This window comes from Psammomys obesus, unplaced genomic scaffold, assembly GCF_907164565.1.
Source record: "Psammomys obesus unplaced genomic scaffold, mPsaObe1.curated_primary_1811, whole genome shotgun sequence".
Taxonomy (NCBI): Eukaryota; Metazoa; Chordata; class Mammalia; order Rodentia; family Muridae; genus Psammomys; species Psammomys obesus.
In genome coordinates, this window is record NW_026585895.1 from 34,395 (window position 1) to 52,355 (window position 17,961).

Sequence of the window (17,961 nt, forward strand, 5' to 3'; positions counted from 1 at the left end):
GGTTTGCCGTTATATGTTACTTGGCCTTTTTCCCTTGCAGCTTTTAGTATTTTTTCTTTGTTCTGTATACTTCCTGTTTTGATTATTATGTGGCGGGAGGATTTTCTTTTCTGGTCAAATTTGTTGGGTGTTCTGTAGGCCTCATGAAGCCTTATTGGCTTCTCCTTTAACTTGGGGAAATTTTCTTCAATGATTTTGTTGAAAATATTTTCTGGGCCTTGGGGAAGGGAGTCTTCTTTTTCCTCTATACCTATTATTCTTAGGTTTTGTCTTTTCATATTGTCTTGGATTTCTTGGACGGTCTGTGTCAGGAATTTTTTGGATTTAACATTTTCTTTGACAGATACATCGATTTCTTCCATTGTATCTTCTACACCTGAGATTCTTTCTTCCATTTCTTGTATTCTGTTGGTTATGCTTACCTCTGTAGTTCCTGTTTTCTTCCCTAAATTCTTCCTCTCCATTATTTCCTCCATTTGTGTTTTCTTTAATTTTTCTAGTTCTATCTTCAGGTCTTGAGTTGTTTTGTTTACTTCCTTCACCTGTCTGCTTGTATTTTCCTCTTTTTCTTTTAGTTCCTTCAACTCTGTCTCTTTGATTTCTTTCAGTGATTTAATTATTTCTTCTCTGAAGGCCACAAGCTGTTTGGCTGCATCTTCCCGTATTTCTTCACGGATGGCCCTAATCTGCTTGTCTTTATCTTCCTCCATTTCTTTACAGATAGCCATGATCTGTTTGGTTTTATATTCCTCTAATTCTTTACATATTTTATTTGTTTCCTCTATTATCCTCTTCATCAACATAGATGTAAGGTCATCTTGATTTTCTATTATGCTGCATTGTTCAGGGCTGTTCGCCTCTGGACGGCTGGGTTCTGGAGATGCCATATTGCTCTGTCTTTTGTTGGTTGAGCCTTTACGCTGACCTCTACCCATTGGGCTGATTTAGGTGTTGGCTGTTAGTTTCTGTGCTTCCTGGAGTCCTGACGTAGGGAGTATCCCCTTGGCCAGAAGATGATTTTTCCTGAAGGAGTCCTTCTCTGCTTTTTGGTTATGGTCACTGTATGGCCAGTGTTTCTCAGGAGTTGCCACTGCTCACCTCAGGTTTATAGCCCTGAGTAGTAGCTGTGGTCTATGTTAGGCAGGGGGGAATCTCCTCTTACCCATAGAATTTCTCAAGACAGCTGCCCAACTGCTGGGTTTCTTGTTATAAATTTAGTGTGCTGCTGCTCACTAAATTTCCATGTACAGTCCTCTTGAAGAAACTGCTAATTCCCTAGCTGTGGGATTTTCTCCCAACAGGGAAACTCAGTCTGTTATCCTGGGGCGCACAGGTCTGTCCGGGAAAGTGGGAGGTGCACTCAGCAAGTCTCTGGGCCAGAGGCTGATTGCTCTGCTTTGGACCTGGAGAATGTGCACCTAGGTTGAGTTGGCGCCTGGGGGCACTGTTCTGGTCTGGAGGCTGGGTGCCTCACTCTGGACCAGAAGCTGTGTGTCTCTGTCTGGGATGGTGGCTGCAGGCACTGCTCTGGTCCAGATGCTGTGGGTGCAGCCCTCTTGAAGGACCAGAGATTCCCACAGTTTTGACAGTCTAGCTAGGAATAACTGGTTGATCCTTGGTACAGTATCTGAGGGCTGCTGTAATGGCTCTCTGGCTTTTGTAGGTCTGAGGATGCAGCTGTGTGTCCCAGTGCCCTAGGGGAACTCAATAATGGCGGCAGAGCACAGCGCTCCTGCCTGCACTAGAGTCTGCGTGAGTCCAGGAAGTGTTTTGGTGCTGGGTGTCCTAAGCGTTAGAGCTGCTGACCCCCTCTGCTGGGGGTTTCCTCCTGCCAGAGACACGCAGTCTGGTGCCCTGGTGCCCTGGTGCCCACAGTTCTATCTAAGGTGGCGAATCAGGCGCACAGGCAGGTGCCTGTGTCCCGGCTCTGGGTCCAGACTGGCTCTTGGGGCACCTGCGGAACCTGAGTCTTTTCCAGGGGATGTCTGGGTAACCTGAGGTCGGTCCCAATTGTTTCCTGCTCCGTGGGGTTATCTCTCGACTGGGAAATCCAGTCTATGGTGTTGTGGGCCCACAGTTCAGTCTGGGACCGTGACCAGATCGCGCTGGCGGGTAGCTCTGGGCTGGCGACCAGGCGCCTGGCGGAACCGGGATCTCTTCCGTGGTTTAGCCGGGTGAGTTAAAGCTGATTGAATCCCCCATCGTGGGGTATCCTCTCACCTGTGAAACACAATCACTTGTGTTTTATGGCCGCGAGTTCTGATTGTTGGTCACTGTGCCAATCCTGCTGTGCTGCTCCTCAGAATGAGAGTCCTCCCGGTGCCGCCATCTTGCCCCCCCAAATTGAAATTTTATTGTCATTATATCAACTCCAATTTCAGATTATGCAAGTTTGGTGCCTTTTTTAGCACTCTATGGTGTAAAGTCAGTTAACATTCATTATTTTGTAGTAGTTTGTTTTATCCAGCAACATATTCTCCAAGTTTATTCTTGTTATCACATATTGCACTCTCTTAAGGATATTATTTCCTTATTTGTATTTACATCTAATTTACCCAGTCATATGTTAATAAATAATGTGCTTTCCATATCTCAGATTTTAAATATTTTTAATATGTATTTGAACATAATAACATCTTATAATATCAGTATAATCTTTTGGACAAAACCCAAAGATTGGAATGCTGGCATACACAATTACTAAATGCACAAATTCACAGATGAATACAGCTTGCTTCTGACAATTAGTGGCTAACTTTCTGGCATTTCATTAAGGTTCCAAATGCTTTAGGGATAATCTGAAAATTGTGAAGTATCTCCTGAGGGGGAGTCTCTAAAGGTAACAAAACAAAATCTTTAAATTGTCCTCAACAGTGCCCTGCTAAAGAACCCATCGAAGAATCAAGAGGTTTCAGGACAAGTCATCATGATAGACAGGTTAAATGTCCAGAATCTAAAGCAATGACTGAGTTTGCCCTGCCATTGTCATCCTATGTAAGTGACTGCTTCTGGTCAGCTTCTATCATTTCTATTTCCCCAAAATGTCTGGACAATTGGACTTCTCTTCCTTTGCTTACACCTATCTTTAAGATTATATTTGAACATAATGAAATAGGATGAGACAGCGAGCAACATGCTGTAAATTGTCTCAGAGAATAATTAATTTTGTATGCAACCACTTATGTGTGTGCTTATGAATGTAAATTATTTTATTTCTTATGAAATTCAAAAATGAGAGGAAGAGATGATGAATAAATGCCATAAATGTTTATGTATATTGATGTATATGTATCTGGGCATAAATATATAAAACATATACACTCATATATATTCATATATGTAAAATCATTGTGCATATATATACATACATATATAGATATATATGAGGCAAAATTTGAAGTTGTAAATTTTCAACCATTCATTTTCATATTTTATTTTATTTTATTTTTTATTTTTTTTATTATTTTTTTCTTTTTAGTTACATTTTGTTAACTCTGTGTCCCAGCTGTATCCCGCTCCCTCATTCCCTCCCCAACCCCACACTCCCTCCCTGGTCTCCTCCCTGCCCCTTTCCAAGTCCACTGATAGGGGAGGACCTCCTCCCCTTTCATCTGACCCTGTTTTATCAGGTATCTTCAGGGCTGGCTGCAAAGTCCTCCTCTGTGGCCTAACAGACTGCTCCTCCCCGGGGGGGGGGGGGTCGTCAAACAGCCTGCCCTTGAGATCCTGTTAGAAATAGTCCGTGTTCCCCTTACTTTGGAAAACTACTTGGTTACTGAGCTACCACGGGCCACATCCGAGCAGATTTTATAAACATTGATCTGGTGACTTACCTTCTTTAACAATCATGTCAAAATAGTTTTTAAAGTTTAGAGTTTTTATGGGATTCCTGATTATGTGAATGCATGAGTATTTATTTCTTGTGGTTTATTTTGGGCTCTTTTTTTTTCCATGTTTGTTTTGTCCAATTCTGTTTTGTCAGATTTTTTTTTACAGTTTATTCACTTTGTATCCCAGTTGTAGCTCCCTCCCTCATCTCTTACCAGTCCCACCCTCTCTCTCACTTCCTCCTTTATCCCTTCCTCCTAGTCCACTGATAGGGAAAGTTTTCCTCCCCTCCTATCTGACCCTAGCTTATCAGGTCCCATCAGGACTGTCTGTATCTTCTCAAATTATATTTTATTATTATACTGTAGAAAGCTGCTTGTTTTCTAATGAGAGACAGAAAAGGAGTTCATCCAGATAGGAGTGGAGGTTGGAGAGGAATATGAGACATAGATGAAGGGAAAATGGTAATCATGATATATATTGTGAGAAAAAAAATTCTATTTTCAACAAAAAGAAAGAACAAAAATAAAAATAATTAAACCTCCCCACCCCCGCTCCTTTTTGGAAATCTAGCACCCATTTATCCAAAAGGAATTTTTAGGAGTGTTGGTTGTAATGACTTGTATTTCCCTTAATTTGCTCTGGTTTTTCATACTTCCCACAGTGTGTGTGTGTGTGTGTGTGTGTGTGTGTGTGTGTGTGTGCAGATGTAAAATTTTATTTTTGATGACCTGTCCTGGTCATCCAGTATAGGAGCTTGGTTTAGTGTTAGCTATGGACATAAGCTGCATTATTGGTCAGATTTTACCTGTCTCTCACGTGTGCTTTTTTGCAGCCCTGACAATAATGTCCCTATGCAGAAGCATGCATACATACATTTGTCAAAGGTTCTTCAGATAGGTTCCTGTTGACCTGAAAATATGCAAAACCAAGACTGTGCTTAAGCGCCTCAGGTATCTGAATCACTTAATTGCCTTTCCTGCTTCTAAACAACCCTACCCTTTATTCCGTTTATGCTTTGTCTAAAGAAAGGTCATTCAGTACATCAGGTAAAGGTACAGCATAGACTCTGAGCATACACCCTCATTTTTCATTTTAAATACTTTTCATATAAAGGGATAATGTTCATCATGCTCGCTTATAGTTTTTATGCTTATTTTTCTTTTATATTGAAAATGTGTTTTTTCATAAGATATCTTCTGACTACAGTTACCCCTTCTTCTATTCCTCTCAGATGTAGATGGTAATATCTTTTCCTTTTTGGGTGGGCTGGTGTTTCATTTCTTGGCTTCTATTTTTCTTTCTGATTCTTTGGAGAATGTGGTGGCTGTGTGTTGCTTGGTAAGGAATTCTTTTATCTTCCTGCCAGGTATAGTCACCACGGTTTCCTGTTTCTTGGTATTGAGAGATGATACTTAGCAATGGAGATGGGCTAGAAGGTGGGAGGTTTGAGGTGGTCCACAGCAGGGAGGAAAGCAAGGTGTGCCTCCAAGACATGCTTAGTCTGCTGGGATGCAGACAGAGTTCAAGGAGAGACCACAGCAGAATAGTGTGCTACAGAGATGTGTGTGAGACTGGGACTTACATTTGGAGAAGAGGTAACACCTGTGCGAGTTGGTGGTGGAGATAAAAAGATGGTGCGGTGAGAGAATGTATGTTGGAGAGTAGAGCCACATGATCCGTCTCCACAAACGCATGCCTTAAGGATTGCCTCTAGGCCACCGGGATTTTGTTAACTTGTACATCAGCTGCCAGAGCACAATAGTGACTGCAGAGCCAGGTGACCCTGGCTCACTTCCATGTGCACAGGGAGAAACAGTCATGGTGCTCACTGTGGATGTCTGCGTCCTGAGGTACCCAGTGCCTTTACAGCTCTGTGTAATCATGACTTGCTCCTCCACTTCTCACTCTTTCTCTAAAGGCCCCTTCTTATCCTGCTCTAGACTTTCTTTTCCACTTTTCCTTCTGATTTCTTATTCAGGTCTCATACCCTAAAGCAGTAACTAGCCTCATAAGAAGAGGACCTAATCTGTCAATCTCCCCTCCTCAGACTTTTTGATCTGTGCTTTTTTCAGTTATCTCTCTTTCTCTCATTTAAAATCATATTATTTTATGGTGATTTTTGTGCATACCTTTTTCTCTCTTTTATTTATTTTTTATTTATTACAATTTATTCACTTTGTAACCCAGTTGTAGCCTCCTTCCTCATCCCCTCCTAAACCCAGCCTCCCTCCCTCTTCTCCTCCCATGCCCATCCCCAAGTCCATTGATCTCCCTTTCCATCTGACCCTAACCTATCAGCTCTCATCAGGACTGGCTGCATTGTTTTCCTCTGTGGCCTGGTAAGGCTGCTCCCCACTCATGGGTAGGTGATCAAGAGTCAGTCACTGAGTTCATGCCGGAGACAGCCCCTGTTCCCCTTACTAGGAAACCCACTTGGAGAGTGAGCTGCCCTGGGCTACATCTGTGCAGGGGTTCTAATTTATCTCCATGCACGGTCCTTGGTTGGAGTATCAGTCTCAGTAAAGACCCGTGGGCTTTTCAGATATCTCAGAAAAGAGTGTTGAGTTCATTGCAGAGCTCCCGTCCCCTCCAGTCTTTCTACCTCCCCCTTCTTTCATAATACTCCCTGCACTCTGCCCAAAGTTTGGCAAAGTTTGATTGAAAGACTGTTTTCAATTGTAGCGTTCTAGCCTCTCTCCCTTCCTCAAAACCCAAAACCCTGTGTATGAGATTGGTTTCATCTGTTGAATATAGTCTTTTTATAGTTCAGCTTCATAGTCTACAAATTGAGGTGACAGTAGCAGGTAGTTTTCTGGGATGCTGGGATTATGTGATTTATGTTCTACGTTACTACATATAGAAATTGAATTTAGTGTTGTAACCAATGCTATAACAGGGTTACTGAAGATATCCTATCACAATCCCTTCAGTATTCTCAAGGCTCTTGGCCTGCTCACAGAACCAGGTAGCAGCAGTGCTTATTTCTTCTTCTTTATTTTGGGTGGAAGAGGTGATGGGAAGTCTTTAGCCATGTAAGCTTCACTTACAGGAGACATCATTAGTCTTACCCAGAGAGACTGAATATAAGAAAACATGGTCATCATCATGTATATCTTGTATGATGAAGGCTTTTACTTTTGCTGGGATTTTAGATGGCTGAGCTCAGGCACCTACTAGAGATTGTTCTGCTTATAGCACCCGTGTTCTAGACAGGAGCCTAGAGCTGGGCTGAATCTCTCTAGACTTTTCTGAGTATGCTTGGACCTGTGAGTCTCCATATTCTCATCTTTCTGGCTACTTTTTCATATTGCAAGCTGGGCTTTCTCCAGAACATTAGGTTTTGGCTTGAAGCTGTAATTTTCTTAAATTTGGAAAAAATGGAGAGCGTAGATGGCCTAACTGCCTGGCTTTGGGAAAAGGGAACAATACTCAACAATACTCCCAGAGCCACCACCAGCAGCTTCAGCTTCCCTGAAGCTATTCTTGAATCTTTTTTGACTCATCTTTTATCAGTTGTCTAGCATCTGATTCTCATCATCTCATGCTCTTTCCCCAGTTGCTCGTTATTTGCATAAAGTATTTCACCAGAGAAAGAGTAGCAAGCCTGCAGTTTACCTTAAGGTAACTTAGCACTTATATAAATCTGAGAATGACCCAGAGAGTTTGTTAACAGGGACTTTTGTCTAAGCTAGACACTTCAGTAATCAGCTGGACACTGATGGATTTCTTGGGATTTTCTTGAGAAAATAACAAAGCATATTTCTATTTCATATCTTCTCAGATAACTTTCAAGCCCCGTATTTATCCCCTCTGGTCTTTTAAAAATGTATAGTGCCAAAAAGTACATAAGTGGAGTTATAAAGCTTAATGTCAGGAAAATAATTAAATAGACTCAATTGTGCTGGCTGAGCCTACCACTCACATGTGCGGGGACACATTTTACCATCACTTTGCTCACTTCCTACTTTGGTTTGCAATGGTTATGAAGCTGTGGGTCACGACCTCTTTGGAAGGGGACACACAGGGTTCAGATATCAGATATTTACATTCATAACAGTAGCAAAGTTACAGTTATGCCATGTGGGAGTCACCACAACATGAGAAACTTTATTAAAGGGTCTCAAGCATTAGAAGGTTGAGAACCAATGGTCTAAGGTGACTTGTTTGTTTGTTTCTGTTTGCCTTTTTCCCCCACATTGAATGACTGTGGAGGTTCAATAAAATGTGTGAGAGTTCTAGAAAATGTTGTAGAAACTGGCAGACACATAGAACTTTGCACTCTTATGCAGTCAGAACACTCATATAATGGAATGTTATGGATGTGGAACGTAATGCAGAGCTGTAGGCATCACTGTGTATGGTAGCAACAAAGTACATTTAGAAATAAAAATGGGATTGATATCATTTATCTGAAGAGTTTCCAAAAGAAACAAACAATTGAGCTACAGAATTTCAGAGTCAAAGTCTATTCTTTCTCTTATTTATTTTATTTTATTTTTCTTTATTAATTACACTTTACTCACTTTGTATCCCCCGTGGTTCCCTTCCTCCTCCCATCTCAATCCCTCCCTTCCTCCACCCTCTGCATGCATGCCCCTCCCCAAGTCCACTGATAGGGGAGGACTTCTTTTCCTTCTTTCTGATCCTATTCAATTAGGTCTCATTAGGAGTGGCTGCATTGTCTTCTTCTGTGGCCTGGTAATGCTGCTTTCTCCTCAGGGGGAGGTAATTAAAGAGCAGGCCAATCAGTTCATGTCAGAGACAGTCCCTATTCCTATCACAATGGAACCCACTTGGATACTGAACTGCCATGAGCTACATCTGTGCAGGGGTCTTAGGTTAATCTCCACGCATAGTCCTTGGTTGGAATAGCAGTCTAAAGACCCCTGTGCTCAGATTTTTTGGTTCTGTTGCTCTCCTTATGGAGTTCCTGTCATCTCCAGATCTTACTGTTTCCCACTTCTTTCCTAAGATTCCCTGCACTCTGCCCAAAGGTTGCCCATAAGTCTCAGCATCTGCATTGATAGTCTGCAGGGCAGAGCTTTTCAGAGGTCCTCTGTGTCAGGCTCCTGACTTGTTCCCTCTTTTCTCTTTCTTCTGATGTATAGCCTCTTTGCCTTTCTGGATAGGAATTGAGCATTTTAGCAAGAGTCCTCCCTCTTGATTAGTTTCTTTAGGTGTACAGATTTTAGTAGGTTTATCCTATATTATATGTCTATATGAGTGAGTATATACTGTGTGCATCCCTCTGTTTCTGGGATAGCTCACTCAGGATGATCTTTTCCAGATCCCACCATTTACCAGCAAATTTCATGATTTCCTTGTTTTTTTTTTTATTGCTGAATAATATTCCATTGGGTAGATATACCACAATTTGTGCATCCATTCCTCCACTGAGGGGCATCTGGGCTGTTTCCAGCTTCTGGCTATTACAAATAAGGCTGCTACAAACATGGTTGAGCAAATGTCCTTATTGTGTACTTAAAAATATGGAACGCTTCATGAATTTGTGTGTCATCCTTGCGCAGGGGCCATGCTAATCTTCTCTGTATCGTTCCAATTTTAGTATATGTGCTGCCGAAGCGAGCACCAAAGTCTATTCTTTCAATCATGAATTTTAAAGGGCTGTAGAGGTGACTCAGCTGTTAAAGTGTTTGCCGTGCAAGCCTGAGGATGAGCTCAATCTCAAGGATACAAGTTAAAGCTCAGTGGAGTGTCACCTGTAATTCCACCAATGAGGAGACAGAGATAGGTGATCCATGAGGTCAAAGGCCATCCAGTCTGTTCAATCAGTGAGCCCAGGTTCAGGGAGAGATACTGTCTCAAAATATAAGATGGAAATAAATAGAAGGATTGACCTTTCTATTCCCAGAGTGCATCCACCCACACACATGAAATGTATCCACATACACATGTTCATACACATGTGTACACACACATGCATGCACACATATAAACACACACACATTGAACTTTAGTGGACTGTAGTTTATTTGAGTTGCTGTAGTAAAATGTTTATTATGCTAAATTGGAAAGCAGTAGTTACCTTCCTTTGCATATGTGGATCCCATGATCCACACTAGGGCTGCTCCAGTGCAGAGAAGACTCTGAGTTCCTTGAAGCACATTTAGAAGGTGAACTTTTAACTCTGCTTGAACTTCAGTTGCACGTGTGTAACAATGCAAACATCTTTTTTTCTGACAAATGGATAAAAGAGAGAAGCATTGATTTCCTTTTTGTGTTATCATGTACTTCTCATTGTAAGGTGGCTTTCAGCCTTTTCAGAAGTGGCTGGTTGGAATTTTCAGAATTAGTGTTCGAGTACTAATAAATTCTAGTATTCGGGTTCTTGGGAAAATTTATTCTTCTTCTTAGTCATCAATTAATAATTAATTATAAATAATTAACTCCTTTCTGCGCAGTCCTTCCTTTACTCCTCCCCACCTCCATACTCTCATCTCTTTCTGCTCAAGAAAGGAGAGGTCTCAAATAGATATCAATCCATCTTGCCATACCATATTGCAATAAGACTAGGCATGTCTTCTCCTATCAAGGCTAGACAAGGCCACCCAGTTAGGGGAAAGAGATCCAAAGTCAGGCAACAGAGTCAGAGACAACTCCTGCTCCCACTGTTACGGGTCTCACATAAAAACCAAGCTGCACATCTGTTACATATATACGGAGGACTTAGGTACTTCCCATGTATGCTCTCTAATTGTTGGTTCAGTTGCTGTGGGCCCGAGCTAGTTGATTCATAAGGTTCTCATGGTATCTTGACCTCTCTGGCCTCCCTCAATCCTTCCTTTCCCTTCTTTGACAGAATTCCCCAAGCTCTGTCTTGTGTTTGTCTGTTGGTCTCTGTATCTGTTTCCATCAGCTTCTGTGAAAAGCCTCTCAGATGACAAGTATTCTAGGCTCCTGTTACAAGTATAGCTGAATATCATTAGTAGTGTCAGGGATGGGCTCTCTCTCACGGTATGGGTCTCAAGTGTAGCCAGTCAGTGGTTGGCAATTCCCCCCTTTCTCTTCTGTCTTTACACCTACACATCGGTAGGCAAGCAAATTATGGATTGAAGGGTTTTTGGCTGAGTTGGTGTCCCCATCTCTCCATTGGAAGTCTTGCCTGTTTACAGGAGATGGAGTTTTCTTTCTAACATCTTCTGTTGGAATGGACTAATGGACAGATATTGTTTAAATTTGGTTTTGTCACAGAAGATCACCTTTTATGGTGATTGAAACTTTTGCTAGGCACAGTACTCTAGGCTGGTATCAGTGGTCTCTTAGAAACTACAAAACATCTGCCCAGGCCTTTCTGCCTGTTAGAGTCTCTGTTGAAAAGTCAGGTGTAATTTTGATAGGTTTGCCTTTATATGGTACTCAGCCTTTTTCCCTTTCAGCTATTAATATTCTTTCTTTATTCTATATTTAGTGTTTTGATTATTATGTGGCTAGAGATTTTTTTGGTCCAATCTATTTTGTGTTTTGTTAGCTTCTGTGTGTTTATAGGCATCCTTTCTTTTAAGTTGGAGGAATTTTCTTCTACCATTTTATTGAAAATATTTTCTGTGCTTTTGAGTAGGAAATCTTTTCCTATTCCTATTATTCTTAGGTTTTGCCTTTCCATTGCATCCCAGATTTCCTGAATGTTTTGTGTCAGAAACTTTTTAGATTTAACATTTCTTTGGTCCATATACTGATTTCTTCTATCATGTTTTCTATGCCTGAGATTGTCTCTTCCATCTCTTGTATTCTGTTGACAATGCTTGCATCGGTAATTTCTGTTTTCTTCCCTAGGTTTTCCATCTCCAGGATTTCCTCAGTTTGTGTTTTCTTTATTGCTACTATTTTGATTTTCAGGTCTTGAACAGTATCCATAATTTTCTTCACCTGTTTGATTATGTTTTCCTATATTTCTTTAAAGGATTTATTCATTTAATATGTAAAGGCCTCTGGCATCCTCATAAGATTGGATTTCAGGTCATCTTCTTGTGCTTCCCCTATGTTAGGATATCCAGAGCTTGCTGTAGTAGAATATCTGGGCTCTGGCGCTGTCATGTTACTGTGCCTGTTGTTGATTGAATTTTTATACTTGCCACCTGGGTTTTGTGGTCATTATAGATTTGGGTACTGACTTCTTAGTTTATCTTTGTTGGCTGAGTGTGTTTTAATGTTTCCCCACTTTGTTTCTGTTTCCTCTTGGTCTTATGTCCTGATAATGTTCCAGTGATCAGTAAGTCTTCAATTCCAAAAGGGTGTCTCTCCTGGAGTTTTGTGGCCTGGGGATCCTAATTTTGTTGTTTTGTTTCTGTTTTCTCTCTCTCTCTCTCTCTCTCTCTCTCTCTCTCTCTCTCTCTCTCTGTGTGTGTGTGTGTGTGTGTGATAAAGTTACCTCTCTTGTCTCTATTACCACTATGCCCTGGGTCCCTTGTGTTAGAGTGGCCTCGTGGAAAGCAGGCAGGGTTGTGGAGCAGGAATTGGAGCACAGGGTATGGAGTGCAGTTTACCTCCTTTGGATGTGCCTTCTGGGGTAATTGGATGGCTAGTGCTTTATGGGAGGATGCTTATCTAGGGTTCCTAGTGCCAGCAGGCCTCCAGGAATGCAGGTGCAGTAGTGGGGCTGGAGATGGGAAATAAGGTATGGAGTGTAGTTACTGCTGCTTGGTGTATTCTCAAGGAAGTTGGCTGTCAAGGCCTTGGTGCAGGATCTTATATGTTGTTCCTGGTGCTAACAGGCCTCCCAGAAAGTATGCAGTATTGTGGGGTGGAAAATCAAGTGCAGGGTATGAGGTACAGTTTAAAGCTTTTGGTTGTGCTTTCAGGGGATTAGCTGGCACAAGCTTCAGGGGGTCTTACCTGGTGTTGATTGGGCCAGCAGACCTCTGGGAAGGCAGGCAAAGGTGTGGGGCAAAAAATGGAGCACATGCTATAGGGTGCAGTTTACCACTGTTAGATGTGCTTTCAGAGAAGTTTGAGGGCAAAAGCTGGGGCCAGAATCTTTTCCATTGTGTTGCTGGTGCTTTTAGGACCTCTAAGAAAGCAGGCAGAGTTGTGGGTGTAGAGTATAGAGTGCAGTTCCTGGTGTTGTATGTGCTTTCAGGGTAGTTGGCTGCTGTCCCTGGTGCTAACAGGCCTCCATAAAAAGTAGGCAAAGCTGTGGAGAGGAAATGGAGTACAGGATATGGGGAACAGTTCACTGCAGCTTGGCATGCTTTCTGGGGAGTTGACAGGCAAGTGCGAGGGGCATGGTGTGGGGATCTCTTACCTGCTGTCCCTAGCGCTCCTACGCCTCCAGGATGCAGGCAGAAGTGTTGGTCAGGAAATGAGGTGCAGAGAATGCAAATTTACTCCTCTTGTGTATTCATTATAGAACATTAGCAATACAGTCACATCTTTTATAATCAGAGCATAGGTAGGCATCAAACACTTTGCTTATTTGAGTAAAGTCACATTATTTGCAATACATTATCTATTTCTAGTTCTAGATATTTTGATGTATAATGATCTGTTTACTTTCAAATATTCTAAAACTGAAAGTTAAGATCTGTCTTGGAAATCTTATCTTTCGTAACTTGCTGTGTGAGACTACTGGAATGTACTGACGTCATGATTGTATCTCTCTGTCCAGAATAGATTAAAAACTTATGGAAAAACACAACCTCACAGTGGTGACTGAATTCATCCTGACGGGCATCACGGAGCGTCCTGAACTACAGGCCCCGTTGTTCGGATTGTTCTTGGTAATCTACATGAGCTCAATGGTCGGCAACTTGGGAATGATCATCCTCATCACAGTGGACTCCAGGCTACAAACGCCCATGTACTTCTTTATCAGACACCTGGCTATCACAGATCTTGGTTATTCTACAGCTGTGGGACCCAAGATGTTGGTAAATTTTATTGTAGATCTAAACATAATCTCCTATAATCTTTGTGCTACACAGCTAGCTTTTTTTCTTGTGTTTATAATTAGTGAACTCTTTATTCTGTCTGCAATGTCCTATGACCGCTATGTGGCCATCTGTAAGCCCCTGTTCTACACTGTCATCATGTCGCAAAGGGTGTGTCATGTGCTGGTGGCAATTCCCTATTTGTACTGCACATTTGTTTCTCTTCTAGTCACCATAAAGATTTTCACCTTGTCTTTCTGTGGCTACAACGTCATCAGTCATTTCTACTGTGACAGTCTCCCCTTGTTATCTTTGATCTGCTCAAACACACGTGAAATTGAAATGATTATTCTGGTCTTGGCAGCTTTTAATTTGATGTCTTCTCTACTGGTGGTCCTTGTGTCTTATCTGCTCATCCTCACAGCCATTCTCAGGATGAAGTCTGCTGAAGGCCAGCGCAAGGCTTTCTCCACCTGTGGGTCCCACCTGACAGTGGTCACTGTCTTCTATGGCACTTTGATATTTATGTATGTGCAACCTCAGTCCAGTCACTCCTTTGACACTGATAAAGTGGCTTCCATCTTTTATACCCTGATTATCCCCATGTTAAATCCAATGATATACAGTTTGAGGAACAAAGATGTAAAACATGCAATTCAAAGGACATTAGAAAAGTTATACAACATACTGTCACAAATATTACATACAAGATGAATCTTATAATGAGAATTGAATGAATATCTGCTATGTCTCTTGTCAGAATATTTATCCTGCACAAAAGAATTTACTGAATAATTAAAGATTGCCCATCTTGTACTAACACATTTTATAATGCTATGGATTTATTAGTAAAAATGTCTTTGTAATTTTAAATTTTATTTGTATATGCGTGTGCATGTCTCAGCATGGGTGACAATCAGAGAACAACTTGCAAGAGTTATTTTTATCCTTCTTCCATGTGGGTCCTGAGGATGAAACTCAGCATTGAAGTCTTCAGTTTGTTGAGCAATCTCCTTTTCTCCCCTTAATGGGAAAGACAAATTATAGCATGATATTAAAGGTAGAGAAATAATAAATTTTCTATTGTAACAGAGTGTTTTTAGGTCTCTACATCATTAGCATGAAGAGCAGTGGATATGCTATTTGCATGTGAAAAATACTGTATTCATATGAGGAATTGATTTGGTTTTTATGCCATTCCTGTTACAAGGTATTTTCCACACTCTATGTGCATTTATTTATATATTTCTCCTTTTCTGTCAACTTAATAGTTCTGCTTAGATTTCTTATATTCCTGCAGATAGCTTTTAAATAACATTCAGATGTATAGATTATTTTAAAATAACATTCAGGTAGGCTTGCAGTAGACATGTGATCACACAATGATTAGAAAAACTCCAGTATATAAGTAGGAATGAATGTCCCTATGCTATGTAGGGATATTCAATTATTTTTGTTGTTTGCTTGTTTGTTTTGTAAGCACATTGTTTTATATAAAGCTCAAGGGACTTTATTAACATAACACAACTGGCTTTTGGTAACATATAGCTTTAGTTTAGTATCTTATTTTGTCTAATGTAGGGTGCTTGTACATATTAATGAATACACTCATTATAATACACTTCCTGAGTTATGCCATCACATCTTCCAGAGTTATGCTTTTCCTTATTGACTTATTTTTATATCATGTCTATTTATGTCTACAGGGTGATCACCGCCTTTGACATCAAAAGAAAAAGAACATTTCATTTTTTGTGATGTTCTATTTTTACATTCTTCTAGCTTTTGACAGTGATATGCTTCCTCCACATACAGCCTGGGAATGTTTAAATTAATAGCATTTCAAAACATTTTATGACTACAAAGTAAATTTCAGGAATTAAAATTTATAATTAGGGAAATTAATTGAGTATTTGTATTTGAAAAGTCCATTGTTAATATGTGTACTTAAATGTAAAACCACTAAAATGAATGCAGATTATATTTTCAATGTTTTCTCATATCATGAACTAACATATACATGAAAAAGTCAACAAGTTTAAAATTTAGTAAGATATATTAATAATTTTAGTAGTTTCTGTTTCACTGCTATGTAGTTTTAATTTTTTTTCACTTTTTAAAAATTGATTTATATATTTTTTTTCAACATGGAATGTCCTAGCTTTAATCTGATTTTTGATATTCACTTGGAGAATTAGAGTGGCTTATATAAATTATCAATTTCAATTATAGGGTACAGTTCCAAAATAAAACAACAACAACAAAACCACATTGATAAATCCATGATCGTAACTTCAAGTCTTTGTTTTTCCTTATTGTCTTAGCTGTCTTAGTTGTTTTAATTGTCTTAGTTGTCTTAGTTGTTTTATTGTCTTAGCTGCAATGAAACACAATGACCAAAAAGCAAATTGGGATAGAAAGAGTTTGTAATATGCATGCTTTTCTATGTTTGCCCTTGCTCTGATGAATAACATTGAGACTTATTATATCTATTAAAAGCTTCAGGCACTATAGCTGGGCAGACAGCTATTCTAAACTGATAAACTGGCCTCTCTTACTTCCCAGACATGTGACCTGTTACCTGCCAATTTATCCCTGGCATGTCCTCCTTCATACATGTCCTGATGGTGACTCCTCTCCTCTCTGGTCCCCGCCTGGGACCCTCTCACTGGGCTCGGAAGTCCCGCCTTCTCTTCACCTGCCCAGCTATTGGCTGTCCAGCTTTTTATTTAGCCAAACAGAGGTGATGGAGAACAATGTTCACAGGATACGAAGACATGAAATGCTTCATTATCATTACAGTTTCAAAATCTGGACTGCAACCAGATCTCTGGTACAGAAGTCAGCATTTAAATAGAGTGCACAAAAACATCCTTCAACAAGAATTTATTTGGTCTATATTTATATATCACTGTTCATTTTTGAAAGAAGTCAGGAATAGAACCCAAGCAGGGAAGGAACATGGAACAAGAGTTGATGCAGAAGCCATGGAGAGGTGCTGGTTACTGGCTTGCTCCACAGGGCTTGCTCAGCCAGCTTTCTTTTAGAACCTAGGATCACCAGCCCAGGAATGACAGCACCCACAATGGCCTGGGCCCTCCCCCATCAATCATTGACTTAAAAATGCCTGAGAGCAGATCTTCTGAAGACATTTTCTCCTTTCAGATACTCTAAATTGTATGCCAAGTTGACCACTCAAGTAATCACACTCATGGCCAGCACACTCATGTAATCACAATTTTCTCAAAAGATACTTGAATATTCATAATTGTGTAAAGGTTCAGAATATGATCTAGATATTTTAGTTTTCTGCACCAGAGTATTCTTCCTGTAAGCCATACAAGACAGAAGTTTCCTGAGAACAGTGGTGGATAGTCATCATGCTCTGTGGACTGTGGTGGTATTAAATGAGGTCGGAATCTAATGCATTCTGTAATAATCTATGTATTCTATTTTCTGTAACTAAATTATCCACATCACTAGCTTTGTAACAAGTGTAGCTTTATTTACCTTTTTTCACAGATAAACAAACAAGCTCATCAGCTCAGATCCATTTCCCTTGCATACAATGAGGGTTCAATATTCTCTCAGGTAGAGGATATTAGCTTAAAAAATGAAAAAAAAACCACAACCACAGAAACCAACACAGATAAGTAGAAAAATAACAATGTTTTCCACTGATGAGCCAAGTCTGAAAAGTTGTGCTTTTAATAGGGGAAAAAAAAAGACATAGTGACAGGAGCATTGAGAGGTCTGGTACTTAAATTTCATAGTGTAATCACACATACTCATTTTCATATTGTACATCAGAATTACAATACTCTTATTTAAATGTTACAAGTTTTAATGTATAAAGAAATATAAAATGTTTTCTTAGCTCTCATTTCCATTAAACTAAGTCTTTTACAGCCTCCACCATCACAGTGGTCCCCATATTACTAGCTACTGGTTTAGTCTACATAACCAGCAGCTCAGGCCTGAGCTTCCCAACAGCTGTCGTATCGGCCTCTTTGTTTCACAGCCTACAGCCAGAGTAATGTTTTCCAGCACTACATGTAGATATTATACCTCTTACTACTAAATTCACTATGTTGTGTGTGACGTTCTATTTTACTGAACCAATAATCTGTGTGGCAGGTGTGCCTTAGTTTTACAGCTATGTGCTCTGTGTAAAATGACTTTATATATCAGTGTGTGTGTGTGTGTGTGTGTGTGTGTTAGTGAATGGATGTTTTTTTCTCCA

General features: G+C 40.3%; 1 protein-coding gene and 1 non-coding gene across 2 annotated transcripts; one reads left to right on the top strand and one right to left on the bottom strand.

Annotated features, from left to right (window-relative positions):
• Window positions 1-9,314: 9,314 nt before the first annotated feature.
• On the bottom strand, window positions 9,315-9,421 carry LOC129671803 (U6 spliceosomal RNA). Its single transcript, XR_008719394.1, has one exon. It is a non-coding gene; the product is annotated as a U6 spliceosomal RNA (small nuclear RNA).
• A 4,051-nt stretch (window positions 9,422-13,472) lies between these two features.
• Window positions 13,473-14,432, top strand: LOC129671412 (olfactory receptor 8K3-like). Its single transcript, XM_055600378.1, has one exon. It carries the CDS (start codon window positions 13,473-13,475, stop codon window positions 14,430-14,432), a length of 960 nt encoding a protein of 319 aa, XP_055456353.1.
• Window positions 14,433-17,961: the final 3,529 nt, after the last annotated feature.